This window comes from Vombatus ursinus, unplaced genomic scaffold (assembly GCF_900497805.2).
Source record: "Vombatus ursinus unplaced genomic scaffold, bare-nosed wombat genome assembly UNPS02014847.1, whole genome shotgun sequence".
Classification (NCBI taxonomy): domain Eukaryota; kingdom Metazoa; phylum Chordata; class Mammalia; order Diprotodontia; family Vombatidae; genus Vombatus; species Vombatus ursinus.
The window spans coordinates 14,972,743-14,992,570 of record NW_020954625.1 but is presented as its reverse complement, the minus strand read 5'-3'; the positions used below and the strand labels follow the sequence as shown (position 1 = coordinate 14,992,570).

At 46.0% G+C, this 19,828-nt stretch overlaps 1 protein-coding gene across 1 annotated transcript in view; it reads right to left on the bottom strand.

Annotated features, from left to right (window-relative positions):
- Positions 1-503: 503 nt before the first annotated feature.
- Positions 504-19,828, bottom strand: part of CCDC6 (coiled-coil domain containing 6) — an 87,891-nt gene continuing 68,566 nt past the window's right edge. The window contains exons 7-10 of the mRNA XM_027840610.1: positions 18,828-18,984; positions 16,483-16,583; positions 6,980-7,104; positions 504-4,880 (exon numbers count right to left, since the gene is read on the bottom strand). Of these exons, the coding sequence (XP_027696411.1) occupies positions 4,704-4,880; positions 6,980-7,104; positions 16,483-16,583; positions 18,828-18,984 (560 nt within the window). The 3' untranslated portion in view covers positions 504-4,703. The remainder of the gene's footprint in view (positions 4,881-6,979; positions 7,105-16,482; positions 16,584-18,827; positions 18,985-19,828) is intronic.

Sequence of the window (19,828 nt, the reverse complement as noted above, 5' to 3'; positions counted from 1 at the left end):
CTCAAGGTATGAATTTGACTTACCTTTCATTTTCACCTTCTCTTCTTACTCTTGGGAAGCTTTAGCCCCTTTGCTCATTAGACTTTTATAGCACCGCTTACTCCAAAAAGCCTCTCCTGATCTTCCCCAGTTAGGGCTCTTTCCTCTCTCCCATCTCTCTCCTATTTCCATATCTGTGTATAAATATATTTCCCCAATACAATGTAAAGTCTTTAAAGGTAGGGACTGTGGAAAGGACAGTAAAGTGTTAATACTTGTTGACATGGATGCAAATTCTTCTTCCTTATTAAATAAAAGCAAACTCCCTAATTCAACAGAATGGGAGGGGGGAAAAAACCTCCTACATTATTTCAACACTGAGCAGCTTATTATGAGGTGTGGATGTAGCTTACCTTTGATTATTGATCTCCTTCTTTGAGAACTTTTAATTTCAAAAAAGAAACCAGATGAACTTATAGACCTCAAAACCAGCAAGAAAACGGTATGGTTGAAGGCTTCAGTGATCCATTTTAAAAAAATTATCTTTATTCAGGTTTCAGATTCAGCACATGTATCAAAGACTAATCAACACAAAGAAGCAAAAAAAGACATTAATTGGAAATCTTACATCTCTCTAAACTCTGACCAAGCAAGAATGTCAAGATTGCCACTGCATCTCCAAATCTACTCAAGCTGTGGGGCCAAACCATGGTGAATCACTAACATTGGGCACTGAGATGTTGCGATGAGAAGAAAAAGCTCTTTTCCTTGGTGAATTCCTTCCACTTCTCCAGTTCACTTTTATATGACTTCGTGAGTACCAAAGGAGACTTGGGGTTGACCTGATTAAATAATATTCTGAGGAATCAGTTCTTTAGTTGCCGTTCGTGACACTTTTTCTTTTTTTTTAAGGGGGGGGTGGTTTGGCCAGGATAAAGTTCAGATCGAGAAGTACCATACAAACTAGTTCACAAGGCAGACTAAATTGAGAACTACATTTGAGCAGTAACCAGAGTTAAGGCATGAATGAACACGCAGACACAGACACCGCACACGCACACACACACACAGCTCCCACACCCTTAGGAATAGCGGATACTCTCCATCCCCTAACAAGAGGCAGTCCAGACTTGGCAGCTCATCACTACAAAAACTGCCAAGCACCTGGGAAAACGCTCCCCATGATTTTAGGCTGACAGCTGTATGTGGTGTTTCATTTTGTTGTTGTTGTTGTTGTAAAAAAAAAAAAAAAAACTCCCTTAATTTGTTATAATGGCTCTTGAGCACGGAACTCACGTAGCAGCTTCAATGACTGGCTCGCTAATCATTTGGAAATAAACTATCATTTTGCTATGTACTTCTTTGGCAGTCCTCGTTACAACGTTTTCAATGTTGGTCACCTACAAGACAACTACTGGCCAGAAGATCAAGCCACACAGAGATTTCTGTACTGCTAAACAAAAATAGTGAGATCTCAAAGCACAAATTACTCTTCCATTTAAATAGTGAGATCTCAAAGCACAAATTACTCTTCCATTCTGGTGTCTGAGGCTTCCTTTCCTAGCAAGGCTTCCAGTGGGAAAAATCTCGTATCTACTGGGGCAAGAAGGGAGCAACACAGAATCTCTAATCTCTTACAGTTGTGTAACATTTAGTGATAACTGACACAACTATTTTGGTCCTACTGTAGAAAGGCCAATCAATCACGGGGGGCTAGCACTTGGTGTCAAAGTCACATTCTGGTCACACATGCATTCCATGATTGCTGGTAATTATCTTCTGAGCTCATCGCTTTAAAACTCAAACTCAACAGGATGGCAAGGGGCATGAAAACTTATAAAAATTTCTACTTTCTGCCTAGCCACCGGCATTCTGCAAAGGGAGATAACGCAGAACCCTGACACCCACTAGGCCACTTCTCTGACATCTATAAAGATACGATTACATCCCTTTATCTAATTGCGATGGCTACACTCTCAGTGTGACGAGTACCAAGGATCTGCTCACATATGCCACAGGTTGCCTGTAGGAAAACTAGCTCTATGGGTACCACGACAGACTTTCCAACAGGTACTGCAGTTAATTCACAGCATCAGCTGAAGGTGTGATAAGTGCAGGAGGGGCACCCAGGAAGAGCAGTAGCTGGGATGCCAAGGAGGGGAGTGATGAGGCAAAGGGCAGGAAAGACAAAAAGTTCTCTTCCTCTCTCTGGCTCAGCATGCCTGATCCCCTGAGTTCCAATGGACCCAACCAATGACCGCCTAGGATGGTTAGTCCTGGGCAGCTACAGGGTTGATACTGTAACATGACACAGCGTGGCCAGAGAGTGCTTCTCGAGACCATTGCATCACACACTAATTAGCAGTGTTTGTCCTACAGATGCCGTACACACGGTGTGGGGGTGGGGGGGAGCGAGCTACATTTACAGTGGGTAATTCTAGTTTTCAGTTTTGGAACAAAGTGGCTTTTGCTTTTGTGAAAATCTGAATTTTTCAAGAATTTTGCCTGTAATTCACATGCATCTCTTACACACTTCTCTTTCCACCCAAGAGAATCACCATTTGTTCATCCCATCCACTGTCTTGAAAAGCTCCGACTTTAGTGCTTTCAATGCGGTAAATGAATTTTCTGGGCAATGAGTTCTTAAAGGCAAGCTATGTTCTCTAGCAGCGCTGCCATTTATAATATTCTTCCTAAGTCTATCTCTGAGAATCCCTTGGGCAGTTACAGAAGTAATTTCACTTACTGACTCAATTAGCTGGAAGGCGGGGGAGGGGATGTAGCATAACCCACAAGGAAGTTACACGGTTTGAGAGGTCACAACAGCAGACCGAGATGTCAGCCCTGGAGCTGCTGTGAACCCGAATGGAGACTTGGTCGCTTAATTCATGTGATCTTTCTTGGCATTGTTGTTTTAAGAAAACACAATGACAATGTAAAATACACCCACATTATTAAATATAAAATGTATATAGCACACACACATGATTTTTTCTGAAATGCTTAGAAGTCAGAACCATGTTTCCTTGTTTTGGCATGGAAACAGGAAGGGAAGAAAAATCTTATGGTGGTTTTTACCTTTCTGGAGTTTACTCACTGAGCACTCTACTCCAGTAAGTTTCATTAGACTTTTAAATAGGTATTCAAAGGCAAAAAATGAAAGTTTACGTGACTGCACAATATTTAATATCTACAGTGTTCCTTTTTTTAGGCATGTGTTCAATAAAAGGGGGCATTCTAGATGGTTCGGTCACAAAACATGAATTCTTAAGAAAAATGACTGATAAATTATTTTTCAGTTCTTTGATTATATCCAACAGAATAGATACACATTCTCATCATAAAATATACATTCTCTAGTAAGTAAGGTTTCTGTCCACGGCATATCAAAATATGCAAACACAGGTGGGGAAGATCACTTCACTATCATCAAAGTACAAAAACAGAAACTGTTGCCGAACCCAAAGGAGCATTTCGCTAGGGTGAAGGAAGAGCGCCTGCCTTCTGTTTTATGGAGCCGTGAAGCCAAACCACGCACTTGTGCTGCTAACGGAGGGTCTGAGAGGACTGTCCCTGGGATCCAGTCTTTCCACACACACTGCACCAGTTCCTGTCCAGTGAGTGTCCCATAGCGTCTCCCCCATAGGGACTGCTAACTCACTTCGCTCCTTTTCCTTCTACCAAGCAACATGGTATCTCTTGGTGACTAGGCGGATATTCCTATAATGACTGTTCTCAATCACGGTCTCTAGGAGGAATCTGCTTCTTGAGGATACTTCTTCCCACTGTGTTTTAGGAAATCGCCTGGTGGTGATGGTGGCAGGGCAGGGGAAGGGGCGCATGGTGTGGGGGACAGGAAGGGAAATCTGGTGCTCTCCACGGTCTTACAACATGGCCTCCCATGATGCCATAGTTGGTAGCTTCTCTGACTTGGTCCCCCAAGACATGGGGGTGGGTGGGAATGGGGGAAGATGACTTGTACAGAACTGAGCTGGAAATAACGGTATGGTCAGCTTACAGCAATACAGGGAAGTGGACATGAACAATCAAGGAAATAGCCCCACCTTGAGCTTCAGGAATCTTACGTTCGGTGTGCCTGGACAAGTGATAATTACCCAACAATATATTATACCCACTGGCTTATGACACTGTATCAGTGGAAAAGCACGGTGGGCAAGTATGGATACCAAACAGCGGACTCGAAAAAAGGTCTATCAATGGGCGCATCCTGGGCGCTGATGAAGCTGACATTCAAATTTTTCCTTTCAGATGCTTGGTAGACACCATGGTTCTTATAAATTTACTAAGATATGGGCCATTGAGCCCGCCATCTTTATGCTAATGGCCATGGGGGCAGGGGGACAGGGAAGACAAACAGGTCTCCCTTTTATTTTACCAACCTAAAAGCCAGGAGGAAAAAAAAAAAGCGCTCTAGAGCTGAGCAAATGGCGCATTGCCAAGTTACCAAATATCAAGGAGCAAATGTTTCAGCCAGAAAATAAACCTACATGTAAATTCAAGTAAACACTGATGGAAAAAGGTTGTTCTAGGGGGTTAGTGTCACAGACCCACAAGGCTGGCTGCATTTTGGACAAACATTTACAACGCCATTAATAGTGAAGTCTAGAGACCCCCAGGTGCCAGGGAAGCTTCTGGCTTTTTGTCAACGGCTCCATCTCCTGAGTCCCCACCTTCGATACAGCCCACCTGCTTGAGCGCATGCACTAGGGCTGTGAGGGGGGGTGCACTGGATGTGGCGAGGCAGCGGACGGGAGGGACGACTGCATGGGTGGTGGGGGTGGAGGTGGCGGTGGCTGGACGGGAGTCTGTGTGTTCGGAGATGGCGGAGGCGTGGGGCGTTTAAATTTGTCCGGACTGTTGCTTCTCCGGGGTGAAGGCCTCTGCAGAATGGAGAGCAAAAATCCAGGTTAGCCGAGAGGAAGACTGGGGGATGCTGGGCAGGGCTTAAGGAATCATCGAGTCCCATCCCCTCTCTGGACAGAAAAGTGTCTACCTGGCACACAGTAGGCACTTAATAAATGCTTGTGGATGGAGGCCCGGGGATGCGCTCTAAGTTACCCAAGAGGAGGGTCTTCTTCCCAAACCAGGGCACATTTCTCATACTCTCTAAGGGCATTCTTTAAGTTGCTCCAAGGCAGGGGCTGACGGCAAATGAGAAACTATCCCAAGGGTCAACTGGCTCAGGTGGGACACTAGAGAAGTCCCCTAGACGGACCTTCTGATTCTGAACTACAAACTCCCCAAAGCGTGGCTCAGGGCACCTCAGGGCTCCCACTTCCCCTTCTGGCAGTCGGTGATGCCAAAACTTTTCACAATAACATTAAGATGTTTGCATTTCTGATATGGTAAATATTGATCTACAAAAGCAGAGACAGAAGCTCTTGGGGGGCAGGGGGTGCAATAATTTTTAAGAATGTAAAGGGTTCTTAAAACCAAAAAGTCTCAGAACCGCTGGAGCAGTGGACCTTGAAACTCTTCAAGTCACAGCCAGAAGACCCTTTGTCAGGGAAGCTGGACAAGGAAGTCTTCCTTAGGCTTGGCCTGGAGTGGGCGGTCTCAGACGTCCTCCAGACTCATCACTGGACATGCTTCCTTCTTGACTAAGACCGTTCCTTTGCCAAGACAGAGGCTTGACCAGGCGGCCTCTCACGGCCCCTCCTTGTCTAAGCCGCGTGATCGGGGGAAGGGGGGTTTGAGTTACATGCATGCATACGTGTGTTTTAGAAACTATTACAAAAGTTCTATGAGCAAACAGTAGCTCTTTTTGAGACCACCCAGAAATACATATACTCATGGAGAACACACTGCCCTATAATTGTCAACAAAAAATTCCTAACAGGGAAATAAACCATGAACATTAATATTGTAAAACCAGAAATGGTGCCCAATTGTGTCCAAGATGTCCACATTCCTACAGCTAGTTCATTTCCTTGTGAACATAAAGCAAGGCTGGACCTCAAACATCTCTGTTCACTGGCAGAAGGACATAAAGTGAACAGTTTAGAAAGGTAATTTACTTTACAATGAAGGTGCTAACTAGAAAAGAAAATTAATTTTTCTTGAGAATGAGAGAAAAGTGGCAGAAGTTAGTTTGGGGGCAAGAAATCAAGGATTCTAAGTAGTAAGTCTATAGATGAATAGCAGTGAATTTAGTCCTGTCCCCACCCCCTGCCTCCTGCCCCAATTTGGTTTGAGAGACCCAGTGTTTACTGAACTGAGTAATGACACAGCAAAAAGAGTCCTGGGGTTGGAATCAAAAGACCTGGGTTCAAATCTTGGCTCTGGTTCTTATTTCCTGTGTGACCCTGAGCAAGTTATTTCATCTCTCTGGGCCTCAGTTTCCTCATTTGTAAAAGGAGGGCCCCGGAGCCCACAGCTTCTAAAGCCCCTCCCAGCTCAAGCTGTATGATCCCATTCCATTTGCCAAGGACACAGAGACAAAGGAATTCTCATGGGTCACCCTAAAGTTAGAGAGGGGCTGGGAAAGGAAGCGGTAATGAGGTCACTGAAAAACGTCCTTGGTTGGAGCACCTCCAAGATGCGGCTGCAACAGGGAACAACTCATTTCAGAAAGACGCAAGGAAGGCTGACAGCTTGAAGGCACAAGCAATGAAAAACGTCAGAAATTATGGGGAGCTAGCAACCTCTCTTTAAACTGAGGAAGGCACAGGTCAACATCCCAGGAGCAGAAAGTAAAGGGACCCCATCCTTTGTTAATGCATCTCTGCCTTCACCCCCCTAAGGCAGCTACATGGGGGAAGCACAATCTCTTTTTTATTAATTACTAACATTTTTCCTGGGAATCACTTTTTTTTTTCTTTTTTTGGGAAAAAGTGTTAATTTGACCATTTCAGAAGTCAGCATCAAGTTGACGTCGAAGACAACAGGCTAAAAGCGGGTTGAGATGAATTCACAAATGATTGATCTGTGCTGGGTTGGCCAGACCTTGGGACAAAAGGCTCTCAGGCCCGATACTCACTGTAATACCATGGGAAGCTCCCATGTGCTGCACGTGGAGTCCAGGGGAGTTGTAATAAGACACTCCAGCTCGGGTCAGCGACGTTGGGGGTGTGAAGCCAACCGTGTGACTCGTGTATGACAGACCTGAGATGAAACACAGAAAAAGGACATAAGTATCGCTCCTGATGCCAACGACAGCCCTGCCCACTTAGCCAGCACCCCCCTCACCCCTAAATCTGCAAGAGCTGTAAGGACAAAAGTCACCAAAGAAACCTCAGAGCATGAAAACGGTCAGGGAAACAGAAGATATGAAGGTGACGGAGCAGAAGAAAGGAGAGATGGCAAGGACTGTGTGAAAGTCAAGCCCCATGAGTCCTAAAGCTGAGGTCAGGAAAGCAGTATGAAACCAAAAAACAAGGAAAATGAAGAGAAGATGAAGGGAGAAGTTAGCAACGCTAACAGAGTCAGCGTCTGTACCGAGGAGGGATGGAGAGGATACCACTGGCAAGGAACACAAGCAGGAAACATAACTCAAGAGTCAAAAATTGGGGTTGGGGGGGGAGTGGAGGAGCTCAACACCCCCCCCCCCACAGTTCTAGAAGGAATCACTGATGATGTCAATGGGATCATAAAAGGAGAAAAACCTAAACAAAACCCTGGAGAGCTGCCACCGTGACCCTCAGTTTCGTCACTTATAAAGTGGAAGATAGTACTTGAACCAACATGATAAAAGAGTTTAAACCTCATAAAGTGAGCCATCACTAAGGATGGTGGCTGGTCTGCTGACTTCATTATCTTGGGAAACTCCTAGGCAAAGAAACCTATTTTACCATGAGCCAAAGGAATTCCCCGGCTCATGCATAACCCTTGGTGACCACAGGACAGTCCTGAGACTCAAGCACAATCTATCTCCTGAAGGGTCTTTTTTTTTTCCCCTCCTTATTGAATTTTAGGGTTCAAACCCTAAAACTCCAAATCCCCTTGATGCTTTGAAGACAGGCTGGCTTAGCCTTCTCTTTGGCACATCAGATCCTCCCAGTGGCTGTGGAAGAGAGCTTCAGAAGCATGGGCATTCTCTCTGGCCTCAGATATGTTCTCCTCTTCTCCAGAAGTCAACAGCAGATGCCAGGCCAGGAAACCAAACTGGTATGAGGTCTGATGCCTCTGGGATAGGGGCTTACATCAGTATGGAAGTGCTCACCTTTGGCATCCATTTTCACCTTTTCTTTTGGCTTATATATCATGGTGTTGGCAAATGCATTTGGAATAATGATTGATCCACACCTTCATGAATGATAGCAGTGAAGGTTTCACACACAGAATACGATCCTCTGAATCTGTGCAAATATATTCTTTCCTGCCATTTGAATATAAGCTGATAGGAATATTAGCATAAGATTTCCTACCCAGGGCTGGGAACTGATCTGACGTATCACAAACACAACCTTATAGGTAGAGAGCAGATTGGCTGGGAGGCCAGGTCATGCGTTGGATCGAGGCCATTAAAGCATCTTTGGATTCTCCAGAGTGTGGGGAGCTATTCGATGAGGACAGAACATCAAGACTTTGCAGATAAAGTCCATTTCAACTACAGATCAAGGCCCTTCTGCAGAGGACAATGGCTGGGAGTGATCTGAGTACCTCAGCTCTACTTGCCATGGGTGGACACCAAACTCCAGAAGAGCACCACGATGTCTGTCCATGACAATGCTAATGAATATCAAACCTGGTGTAACTACTAATCAGTCCCACTGTTAGCCTCCAAACAATATTCTCCTTTGGAAATTAGAGTGCTTTGCCAGTTATAAACCTGAATGCCAGGGATCCAGAAATATTATAGCAACCTAAAACACTGGGTTAAACTGAGTAAGGTGAGATTTAATAAGGAAATGTAAGGCCTTATACTTAGATTCAAAAAATCAATTTCTAGAGTAAAAGAGCATTTATTTGGCTAGATAAAAGAGTTGGCGGTCTTCATGGACCCACAAGCTCAATGAGTCAACAAAGCAACACAGGAGCCAAAAAATCTAGAATAATTTTAGGTGACATTGAGAAAAGGAGTAAGGAGGTGATAATCCTGATATATTTTCTGTTGGACCATGTTGAGAATATTGTGTTCAAGTTTGTGTACCGCATTTTAGAAAAGACAATAATAATCAGTTGAAGAATGTTCAGAGGACAGCTGCCAGGATGGTGAATAATGCCACAGGAGGTTCAGAAAAAGGGCTAGGCTCTTTAGCCTAAAGAATACCGAAGGGAGATGGGGTAGCATTCTGCGACTATCTGAACAGATGTCACACAAAAAAGGCATCAGACGGATTTAAGGCAGAACAGTGCCTAGCATAAAGCAGGCACTTAATAAATGCTTATCTATTGCTACCTGCATGTAATGAGAGGAAATTTCAAAGGCAAATTTTAGTAGATGGAAAGCTTCCTTACAATTAGATTTATCTCCAAATGGAACGAATTGCTTGGGAAATGGATCTTTCCTCACTAAAGGTCTTTAAGAAAAGACAGGATAATCACTCATGATCCTGAATATATAGCTATTATCTATACTTTTAAAAATATTGTGAGTTCAGAAGAAAGCAGAATGTAAACCCTCCATTTCTAAGGAGGTCATCTTCATAAAAAATCTAGCCCCTAGTGATGACTATCTCAAAACTTGGCCGGGTTGATTCACAGATAACAGGCACACGGTCCATAACCCTGGGCCCTTCTGAGCCTGGCAGGATCCATCTGAGCTTGGGATCTGCTGATGTGGACCACAAAAACTCAGAGCGTCACCTCCACACCATGATGGAGGGAGTCACTAGGGAGGCACGGCTACAGTGTAGTATAGTAACTAAAGCTTCAACAAGGACTCAAGTTATTTAATGATAATAATAATTGGGCATTGTACGCACTGGGGCGCCCCTAAGCTGAAAACGAAGCAGCACTTAGGAATTCGATCACTGGGTGACAGTCCTTGACAGTCCTCCTGCCTGTGGGTGTGCCCCAGGACTCTGTCCTGGGATCTCTCCTCCATCCTCTCTCAGTCATCTCATCAGCTCCCACAGCTCTATTGCCATCTCTTGGCAGACAACTCCCAGATCTTTGTCAAGCCCCACTCTCCGGAACTCCATTCCCACGTCCACTGCTTCCCTGACACTTCCCATTCGGAGGTGCCCAAGGTCATCTCAAACTGAACAAGGTCATAACAGAACTGATCATCTTTCCTCCCAAATCTGCTTCCTTGTTTCCCTATTTCTGCCAAGGGCTCCACCACCCTTCTTATCACCCAGGTTTAAAGCCTGAGTCAGACTGGACTTTCGCTCTTCCCTCAATCCCACACATGTAATTGTGTACCAAGTCTTACTCACTGTCCCAGCACAGCCATAGCCTAGTTAAGTTCAGGCCCTCATCGCCAACTAGCCTATCATTAGATTCTCTGCTTCAAGTCTCTCACGATCCTGATCCATCCTCAGCAGAGCTTGCCTCAAGGGGAATTCTTAAAGTGTGGGCCCAACTGTCATCGCCCTACTCAAAAAAAGCTCCGGTGACTCCCTTGTCCTTTTGGACCCAACACAAACCCCACTGTTTGGCACCGCACGCCCTCCACAGTCTGGTGACAAGCCACCTTCACAGGCTTATTATACAATCATCCCTTCGCTTCAGACTCTAGCCAAACCATCAACTTACGGTTATACACGTACAAGACTCCATTTGCTACCTTTGCGCCCCATGCCTAGAACCCACTGCGACTCACTTTCACTTCTTGAGAATCCAAGCTCCAAAGCTTGACTCCTCCTAATGTGACCTGTTCCCTGACACCACTGCCAGCGGCTAGACCCCCTCCCTTGAAATTATTAAGCACTTTCTATTACTGTGCAGACAGAAGGTAAGCCCCTTGAGGGCTGCAACGGCTCACTGTCTTAGGACAGAACAGTGATCTAGTGCCAGAAGTCTCTCGTATCATTATTATTTTTCATCACAATAGGAAGTTCTACCCTAATGCCTGTGTGGCGGGGAGGTCATCTTAGCTTCTCAAAGGCTCTGTCAACAGAACATACGTCCTGGCAAGTTTCAACACCCTGAAAAGGCCTTTTATCCGTGTCACCCAATGAGACGACATAGAGGATAGGGTGTGGGTCTTCGAGTAAGAAAGACCTGGGTTCTAATCCAGACTTAGACATCAGCTGCATGACTTTGGACAAGTCACTCGACTTCCCTCAGATTTAATTCCCTGACCTGCAAAAAGTGGACGATCAGCCCCTACCTCACAAGGCTATTGAGAGAATCAAACTGCTTCCCAAATACTCTTTCCTTCTCTGGGTTTGTGTGATACCCTGTTCTCCTCCAGTCAGTCCAATTACACCTCAGGACACACTAACTTTGTGAAGTTACGCTAATTGTCAGTATTCCCTCAAGGCTCTGTCGGGGGCCCTCTTCTATTTTCTCTCTGCATTACTGTACTCTGTGAGATAATACTTGGGCTTAATTATCATCTCTATGCAAATGATCTTCAGATCTATAGAACCAGCCCCAGTCTCTCTTCTGAGTTCCAGTCTCACATATACAACTGCCTATTGGACATTTTAATCTGGATGTCCCATGGGTATTTAAACTCAGTCCAAAACAGAACTCATTCTGTTTCCCACAAAACCTTCCCTTCACCTGAATTTCCCTATACATGTGTACACACACACACACACACACACACACACACACACACAGGAACAATAATAATCACCTCTCCAATAAAGGGGAGAATTGATCCAAAAATCATGAGTAACAGTGGGAGTTCTCCCTCGAGGAGGCAGAAATAGGAGAATGGGGGGATCCCTTGGCATTCTGAAGCCAATGAAAGCACTTGGAAGGTGTGTGTTTGAGTTTAAAAAAAAAAAAAAAAGGCAGCACAAGAAACATGACCCATTTAATGTCAAATGTTTCTAAAACAAAACAAAAACCCCCGAGACCTGGGGGTTTTTCTAACACCACTCCACTAACAGGCAACTTGGGTTCGGATGTCAAGTCTCTGCATTTTGTTTTGAAATCTAACACGAGTCATGTGTATTTTGACCAATGTGTTATTTTTCTTTCAAATGGACTTGTTTCTTGTAAAGAAATTGTTTTGAATGTAAACCAAATATCTATCTTATTCGTAATTCCTTCTATTTGTTGAATAGAAAAAGTCATCTCTTCTCCACTACTGAAATAACTCTATTTTCTCATTTTTATTCCCACTATTTTTGAGGGTTTGAGTCTATCATCTAGCTGGAATACTAAGTCCATTTATCAAATTGCTAAGTTTTCCAAGTACCTCTGTTAAATAATTAATCCCTTCCTCAGTTTTTAATTTTTTCTATATTTACTAAACATTGATATTTTGTATATATTTGTAAAGCGCTTTGCAAACCTTAAAATGCTATATAAGTGCTATCATCATCCTCATTATTATTGTTATTATCTTTGGCTGGATGTCTACTATTCATATTGTATTCTACTTAGCTGTGTCTCCATTACAACTCTTTCTCTATTCTTTTGCCCTATCTCAGAATTGTATTGATGTTTTAAAATCTGGTAGCATTAGACCATCTTCATGCCTTTTAACACTCATCTAATCAACACACATTGACTAAACACTGTCTATGTGCCAGGCCCCCGAGATCCCAAGACAAAAACAAAGTCATTTCCACCCTGAAAAGCTTCTATATCACTCAAAGACAACTCTTCAGTCCATGAAGGTGAAATATGATGAACATAATTCTTCCAGAGGAAGCACAAATTAATAATCATTTGAAAGGATGCTTAAGCTCACGATCAACCAAAGATAAGCAAACTGAAACAACTTCACACATCAAGTTGACAAAAATAATTTAGATGCTGTTGAGTATGTGGCAAAATAGGTTTACTGAGAACATTATCAAAACAAGAAGAGCTGTCAGTTCAAAGATTTCCAAAGGAACATTACTTGTAATTGAAATAAATATCCAATGAGACCGGAATAGTTCAATAAACTGTGGTACATTAGTGCAAAGGAATAATATGATGCACTTTCAGAATGACAAATATGCTAAGGACGAGAAAGGAATCTAGAAAAAAACCCTCTTACTGCAAAGCAAGTGTCATTGGTAGTACTGTTTTTTAAGTTAATAATATATATTTTTTAAAGCAATACAGACCTTTTGAGCCAAATCTCATTTTGTCACATATTGAAGACATATATAAATGACAGATCTTTGACTGACAGCAGAAAGGAATCTTAGAGGTCATCTCAGTCAGTCCAACCTCCTAATTAACAGATGAAGAAACTGAGGCCCAGGGAGCTGGAATGAATTGCCCACTGGCTCACAGGTAACAGAACTGGGACAGGAAACCCTCTGATTCCGCTCAGAACAAGAGAGGGGCAACAAATATGTGAACTAGTAATTCAAGGAATCATGTTTTCAACTCCAAAATTTTAACATTCTGAGAAAGATAATATAGTACATTTCAGAAGTTGCCTAATAAAATAATTACTTAGATGAAGATCTCCCTGGAATATAACATAAGCTGACTTCATTTAGCGGAGGCACCAAGGCACCTTGGCAGAGAAACAGGAGGCAGTAAAGGCCAGGCAAGTCAGACCACCCAATAACCTTGACGGCCATCCCCCCTCAGATCCTAGTGGAAGCATCCCAGGCTCCTGAACCCAAGAGCCTTGGGGGTAGCAGGGTCCCCAAACCGCCTCACAGCCATCATCTGGGGACGTGGTTCCTACGGTGATGGACGATGGGGCCAGCTATCCCCACCAGTGAAGTAGCAGGGCCCCCTGAGACAGGAGGCAGAATGTGCCAGCCAGCTCAAACCACCAGCACCTCCCCAAAGACCCTGATGAGAGCAGCCCAGGCCCTTGTACCCAAGATCCTTGGGAACAACCAGGCTTCTAGCCCAGTGCCCTCAGCCATCCTCCCGACCCTGTCCAACAGTTCAAATGGTTCTGCATCAAAATGGATATGATTTTACTGGTGGATTTGACATCAAAGAAGAGGCATTTCCATCTGCTTTGCTGTAGCACCCAAGGACCCTGGGATCTTTCCGTATGACTTGCAGCTGAAACCTTCCCTAAAATTCCACTAGAATAGGAGCTCTTGGAGAACAGAGTCTTCCTCTTCTCTTTCTGTCTCCCTGCAGAGTTTGCACATAGTAAGCATTTAATAAATGCTTCATTCCTTCATTCCTACCAATTTCTATTCTATCCCTAGAATAAAATTCGTTTTATGAAGACACGGAAGTAGCTAAACTGTGACCAGACAAAGCAGTTTTTAAGTGCTCTGCAGCGAGGGCCCTCGACCAGTTTCTAGGATGGTGGTGACGACCCTGCAGGGCTTGGCTTGGTCACTATCTTGGACTTGACGCACCTTTCCCTCAGAGCTCAGGTAGCAATGACTTTACACAGTCATATGGTATATTATGATGATCTCTGAGCCTGCCAGGAAGCTCTGAGATGACAGGCATCCCATCCTTATCCACACTCTATTGCCCAATGGCCTACCGCAGTTTCCCACACACAGCAGGTGCATAATGAATGCTTGCTGAATTAATACATGAATAAACTTCTGCCCCAAGAAATAAAAGTCCTGACTTGTATGTGGAAAGTAGCTTTAGGTAACCAAAGGGGAAAAGGGAAGGCTCCCGATGTCACAGACCCAGAGCTGGGCAAGCCAGTCCAACCCCCAGATTTTAGACAGAAGCCAACAGAAGCCCATCGAGGTCAAGTGGCTGTCCCACGCACACCTTCAAGTGGATTCAGAGCCACAATCCGAACCCAGCTCTGTCTCAAAACCTTGTGCTTTTCCCAGCATCTCACATCACCTCACAAACTTATTTCATTATCATAAAAGGTCAAGGGATTCCTACTGATTAAGTAACTGATTCACCGATTAAAGGAATCTCTTTGCATTTTAACTTTCCCCGGTTAAAGTCCAATGCTTAATCCAGGCACGGGGGTGACCCTGCATTCTAGGGGGACACCCCAGAAGAGGGCAAACCCAGTGAGACCTTGCCAGGCTGGAAGGACTTTGAATGCAGGCCAAGGGAGGGGCAGCTGCCCACCAGCAGGGAGGATGCTCCTGACCAGACCTTCACGAGTATCACAGGCAGCCGGCATGCTTACCGCAGGGGAGACAGGAGGGCTCTGAGGGCCTGAAGACCCACACCCTACTGAATGTTGCCTCAGCTGGTTCACAGACTCTCCAGAAGGTTGCATGAACAGAGTAAAGGAAGAACCACTTGAACACAATTTTTATTGAATAATGGTATCAGAGCGGCTAGGCACCTAGTAAGCACTTAGGAATGCTTGCTGACTGACTGCCGGACCACACAAAGCTCTGTTCTCACTTCACAGCGTCACCTTCAAAAGCATCGGGGTATCTGGGAGGGCGGGGCTTCTTCTTCTGTAGGGGGGGAGGGGCGGTGTCTGAAGAGATCGGGGAACTCTGGAAGACGGTTTGAGAAACCAATTCACAGAATCTGAAGGGCTGGCAGCGACCTTCGAAGCCTCCCAGCTGTGCCCGTGGAGTGTGGGATGGCATTTTTCTGGGCTGCTCGGTCTCCTGGCCAGCATCCCTACAGCAAGGACAGGCAGCCCAGATCCAGCGGGGGGGGGTGGGGGGCACAGACACATTCTCTGCTTTCTGAGCAGGGGCCGCCATCTTGCCATCAGCGGGCTGTACCCCCTGTTCTGGCTACGTCAACCACACCTGTTAGGCCGAGTTTCTCCACCTTTGATCCTTCACTCCAGCATTGCTGGACGGTACCAAATGACTCAGAGGCCACACTCCACGGAGGCCAAAGTCAAAACTATGCGGGCTGACTCTGAGCCGGCACACGCTGCAGGGGAAAGGTCCCCGGCCTGGGAGGCGGGGTCACTCAAGTACAAGTTACAGTTCTGCCGCTCAGGACCCAGTGACCCTGGGCAAGTCTCCCGATGTCTCAGGCCTCAGTTTCCTCATATGTAAAGTGGGGAGGGCGATACCTGCAGGTGTCACATAGGGCCTGGACAAAATAAACGTGACCCAGTGAGTAGGGTACCATTACAGGAAAACTCAGATCTGGGAGTTTGGGAAGACGCAGCTGGCACCACTGCCGAGTATCACTGAGCACAAAGGCGGCTGACCCGTACAGAAAACGTGAGGGCCTGTGAAGCTCTGCAGAGCACCCCCCCACTGGGGACTCCTAACGACGCTGTGAGGGGGACGCTGCTGGATCCCCACTTAACCAGTGAGGAGAATGAGGCTGAGAGAGGCCCCCGGACTGGCCCAGGATGCAGCAGGGGCAGAAATGGAAGGGACTCCCCGGGTCCCCGTCGGGCACTCACTCCACTCCCTGCCATCACGTCGTGAGCTCTTGTGGTCAGAACACAGAACAAGGGGCTGCCTCAACAGGCCATTCCTATCTATCTATCTATCTCCTGCTTCCTCTTGGAAGAGATTCAGTACAGTGATGGCTACCCAGCGTATCAGATGTGAGATGGCATGGTGGCAGAAAGGAGACATTTACCCGGTGATATGGGCCTGCTTGAACTGGGAGAAGGCGTGTAAGGGATTGGGCTGGACACAGTGCGAGGTCTTAATCCTTGGGCAGACATTTCGTTAAAATACCTGAAAGAAAACCAAAGAAGATAGTCAGAGGGGGCCATTTCTAACACGGCATCTAGAAATTCTTTAAACAAAACCCTGCAAGGAAACACCCGGGGTTCACAGATGCGGAGACTATATTCCGTTGTTCAGAGACATCTCACATCAGTAAGAGACACCTGAAAATCCCGTTCCCTGATCAGCCAGCCACACACCCACCACATTCCAGCAGAGGGAGCCTGCTTTGGGAAATCCAAAAGTTTTCTTGATCAGCAGGAAGGTTCACCAGCCAAGCCAAGGTGCAGTATAAAATTCAGACCAGACATGGAAAAACTTATATAAAATTACAATTACATCTTAACTCTTCTTCCCGCCCCCTCCCTGACATTAGAGGGCAACCTGATTTAAGTGGCCCTGATTTCAACCATATTATCATTAAAACCACAAACAATCCTGAAAATGCATGGCATGATGTCTATATGAGTTACTCAGTAAATGAGGAATACGCAGATGCAGGTAATTACAGATGAGAAACAATATGAAGGCTTCTGAAGATGTCCCCGAGCTCTCTGGGAAGTCTGCATCACAGCTGTTGAGCGCTTTGGGGCAGTGGGATCTGAGATGGCTATACATTCTAGGCTCTTATTGGGGGGTAACACTCTCTCCCTCCGCCTCCCAGATAAGGGGAAGCCAGGTGTGCTCGATGACCCAAGGATGCCAAGTCCTGACATATTTCATGCCACTGAATATACTTCCTGATCCATGTAAACTCTTTGAGGACAAGGACCACCTCCCCAGTGCCCAGGGCAGTGCCAGCAAGCAGCAGGCACTTAACATAAAATGCTTGTACTCAGTTCGGCACTTAGTTAACATTAAGACAGAATGAGGGTGAGTTAAGGCTCCTTCAGGTAGCACAACTCAGTGAGACCCACAGCTGCTGACTCAGAAGGCAGTCCCCACGGTTTGCCTAAGCTGCCAGCAAAGCTCAAATACCTTTACTGTACCCGGGCATCTGGTTTACAGAATGCCAAATCAGTCGCCCACGGAAGCCACGTGCATCCTAAAGAAAAACAATGTCAGCAGCAACCGGCTTACTTCGTGAACAGTCCACAAGCATCTGCTGACAACCAAGGAGGTCAGAGGCAGGCCAACAGTCCCTGGGTCTTTCCCTTTTCACCCAAGTGAACCTGTGCTCCCTCCAAGATGAAGCTCGCTCCCTGCACCAGGCCCACAACACCCGCCTTTCCTCAAGTCTGGGGAAGTCTCATTCAAAGGTCTCTATGGCACAGGGCGGGGGAAGGGCATTTAATTTTCCTTCTAGTGACTCCCTCATGTATGGCTGGGGGAGAGGGAGGGGACATTTAATTTTCCTGAATCCCTCAAATGCTGTTGCCCTGCCTTCCCCTCCAACTACCTACCTAGTATTTAATAATTCTGCATTTCTTCTGAGTCTCCTTAGAGATATCCTGGCTGCTTCCCCATCAGACAAAAATTCCTTGGAAGCAGGTTTCCTGGCACAGTACCTGGCACCTAGCAGGCTGTTAATAAATGCCTGCAGCTTGATGGGCCGACCTTGCCTAGGGACATTCAGACACTACTTTCTGGGGCCCCGTGTTCCCTGGAGATCTGAGCATGATCTGCCCTTGATCTGCCCGTGGTCACCAGGCCAAGAGAACTGGCTACCTGGGGCTCATGATGATGATGACGACTTTGATAGCTCACATTTCTACACAATTATATAATCATGTGTTTATGTAAGTGGGCGGCTAGGTGGCGCCATAGTGCACAGACACTCTCCTTTCAGAGTTCAAACCTGGCCTCAGACGCTTACTAGAAGATGAAAACAGGGAGACTCAACTCTCGGGGCAACGAGCACAAAGTGGAGGACAGCATGGACAGACGGGCTCAGACACAGGGAGGCATTCCAGGGCCCCACCCCCTCACACAGAGCTTCCTCCAACCCCCTCTCCCATAGCCCCATGTTTCCCACTGGAGAAGGTATTTTCATCTAACTCTAGGGGAAAGAGGAGCCTAACACATACTTCCCAGCGCCCCCCCCGCTTTTTTTTTGGAGGCTCGTGACTTAACTAAGCACACTCCTCCCTCCTCCAACCCAGCCCAGCACCTGCTCTGTGGGGAGGCCAGGACGCACCAGGAAACAGGACCTGACTCTGGGTCTGTCCCCTGCAACCACACGACCTCCCCTTCCTCTCAGACATCCCAACTGTAAGTACCTACTGTGTCGGGCACCTGCACAAACCTCCCCACCTTTCGTCATCCATCTCCAAGCTGGATTCGCTTTCCGAAAGCTGCCGACAAAGGGCCTCTCTCCGCTCCATCTCCCGCTGGAGTTTTCTCTGGAGCCTCAGGTTTTCCTCTCGCATGTGGCGCTCTTCCTCCAAATACTGGGCCATCTTCTCTGAGTCTGAAAAGCAGTGCTTCCCATTAAGACAGGTCTCATGCAGAGGCTAAAGAGAAGCCAGGAGAGTGGGGGATTGTGGGTGGGAAACACAATAAACACCGCAGGACCTGAAGTGATAATGGGGAATGGACAGGGGTTTGTTTTCTTTTCCCTTTTCTTTGTTTTAAGGCAAGGATTTCTTAACCTTTTGTCTGTCACAGACCCTTCTGGCAACCAAGGGAGGCCCGCGGACCCCCTTCTCAGAGGAACACTTTTAAATGTATAAAACACATAGGGTTACAAAGGAAACCAGCTTTGTTGAAATACAGTTATCGGTTTGTTAAAAGTTCACAAACTCCAAATTAAGCACTCCTGATAGCCTTCTGTGGAGGCATAGAGGGCAAATATATTAGGAAATGAAGGTAAAGGAAAAAGAGACAATATCCATTTAAAAAGGAGAATTCAGGAAGCAAAAGGTGTGAATCACAAAGCCACTTTAAGTGACCATACTGCCTCTAGGAGGGGGAAGCCAGGCACTCAGAGAGCAGCACACCCAGCCCAAAGTTCTGACAGTCTGGCTGTCTGCCTCACAGACCCATGTCTGCTGCTGAAGTATCCCTACACAAGGACCAAATCAAACCCAAGCAAGGAGAACAAGCTCATGGGAGAGCAGAGTCCTGATGAAGTCCAGCATTTCTTGAGGATTTCACCTCTGCAACATCTCTTGTGGAGTACACCTCTGCTGCCTCTCTCTGGACTTCACCTCTGCTGCATCTCTCTAAATTTCACCTCTGCAACATCTCTTGAGGATTTCATCTCTACTGCCCCTCTTGTGGATTTCACCTCTGCTGCCCCTCTTGTGGATTTC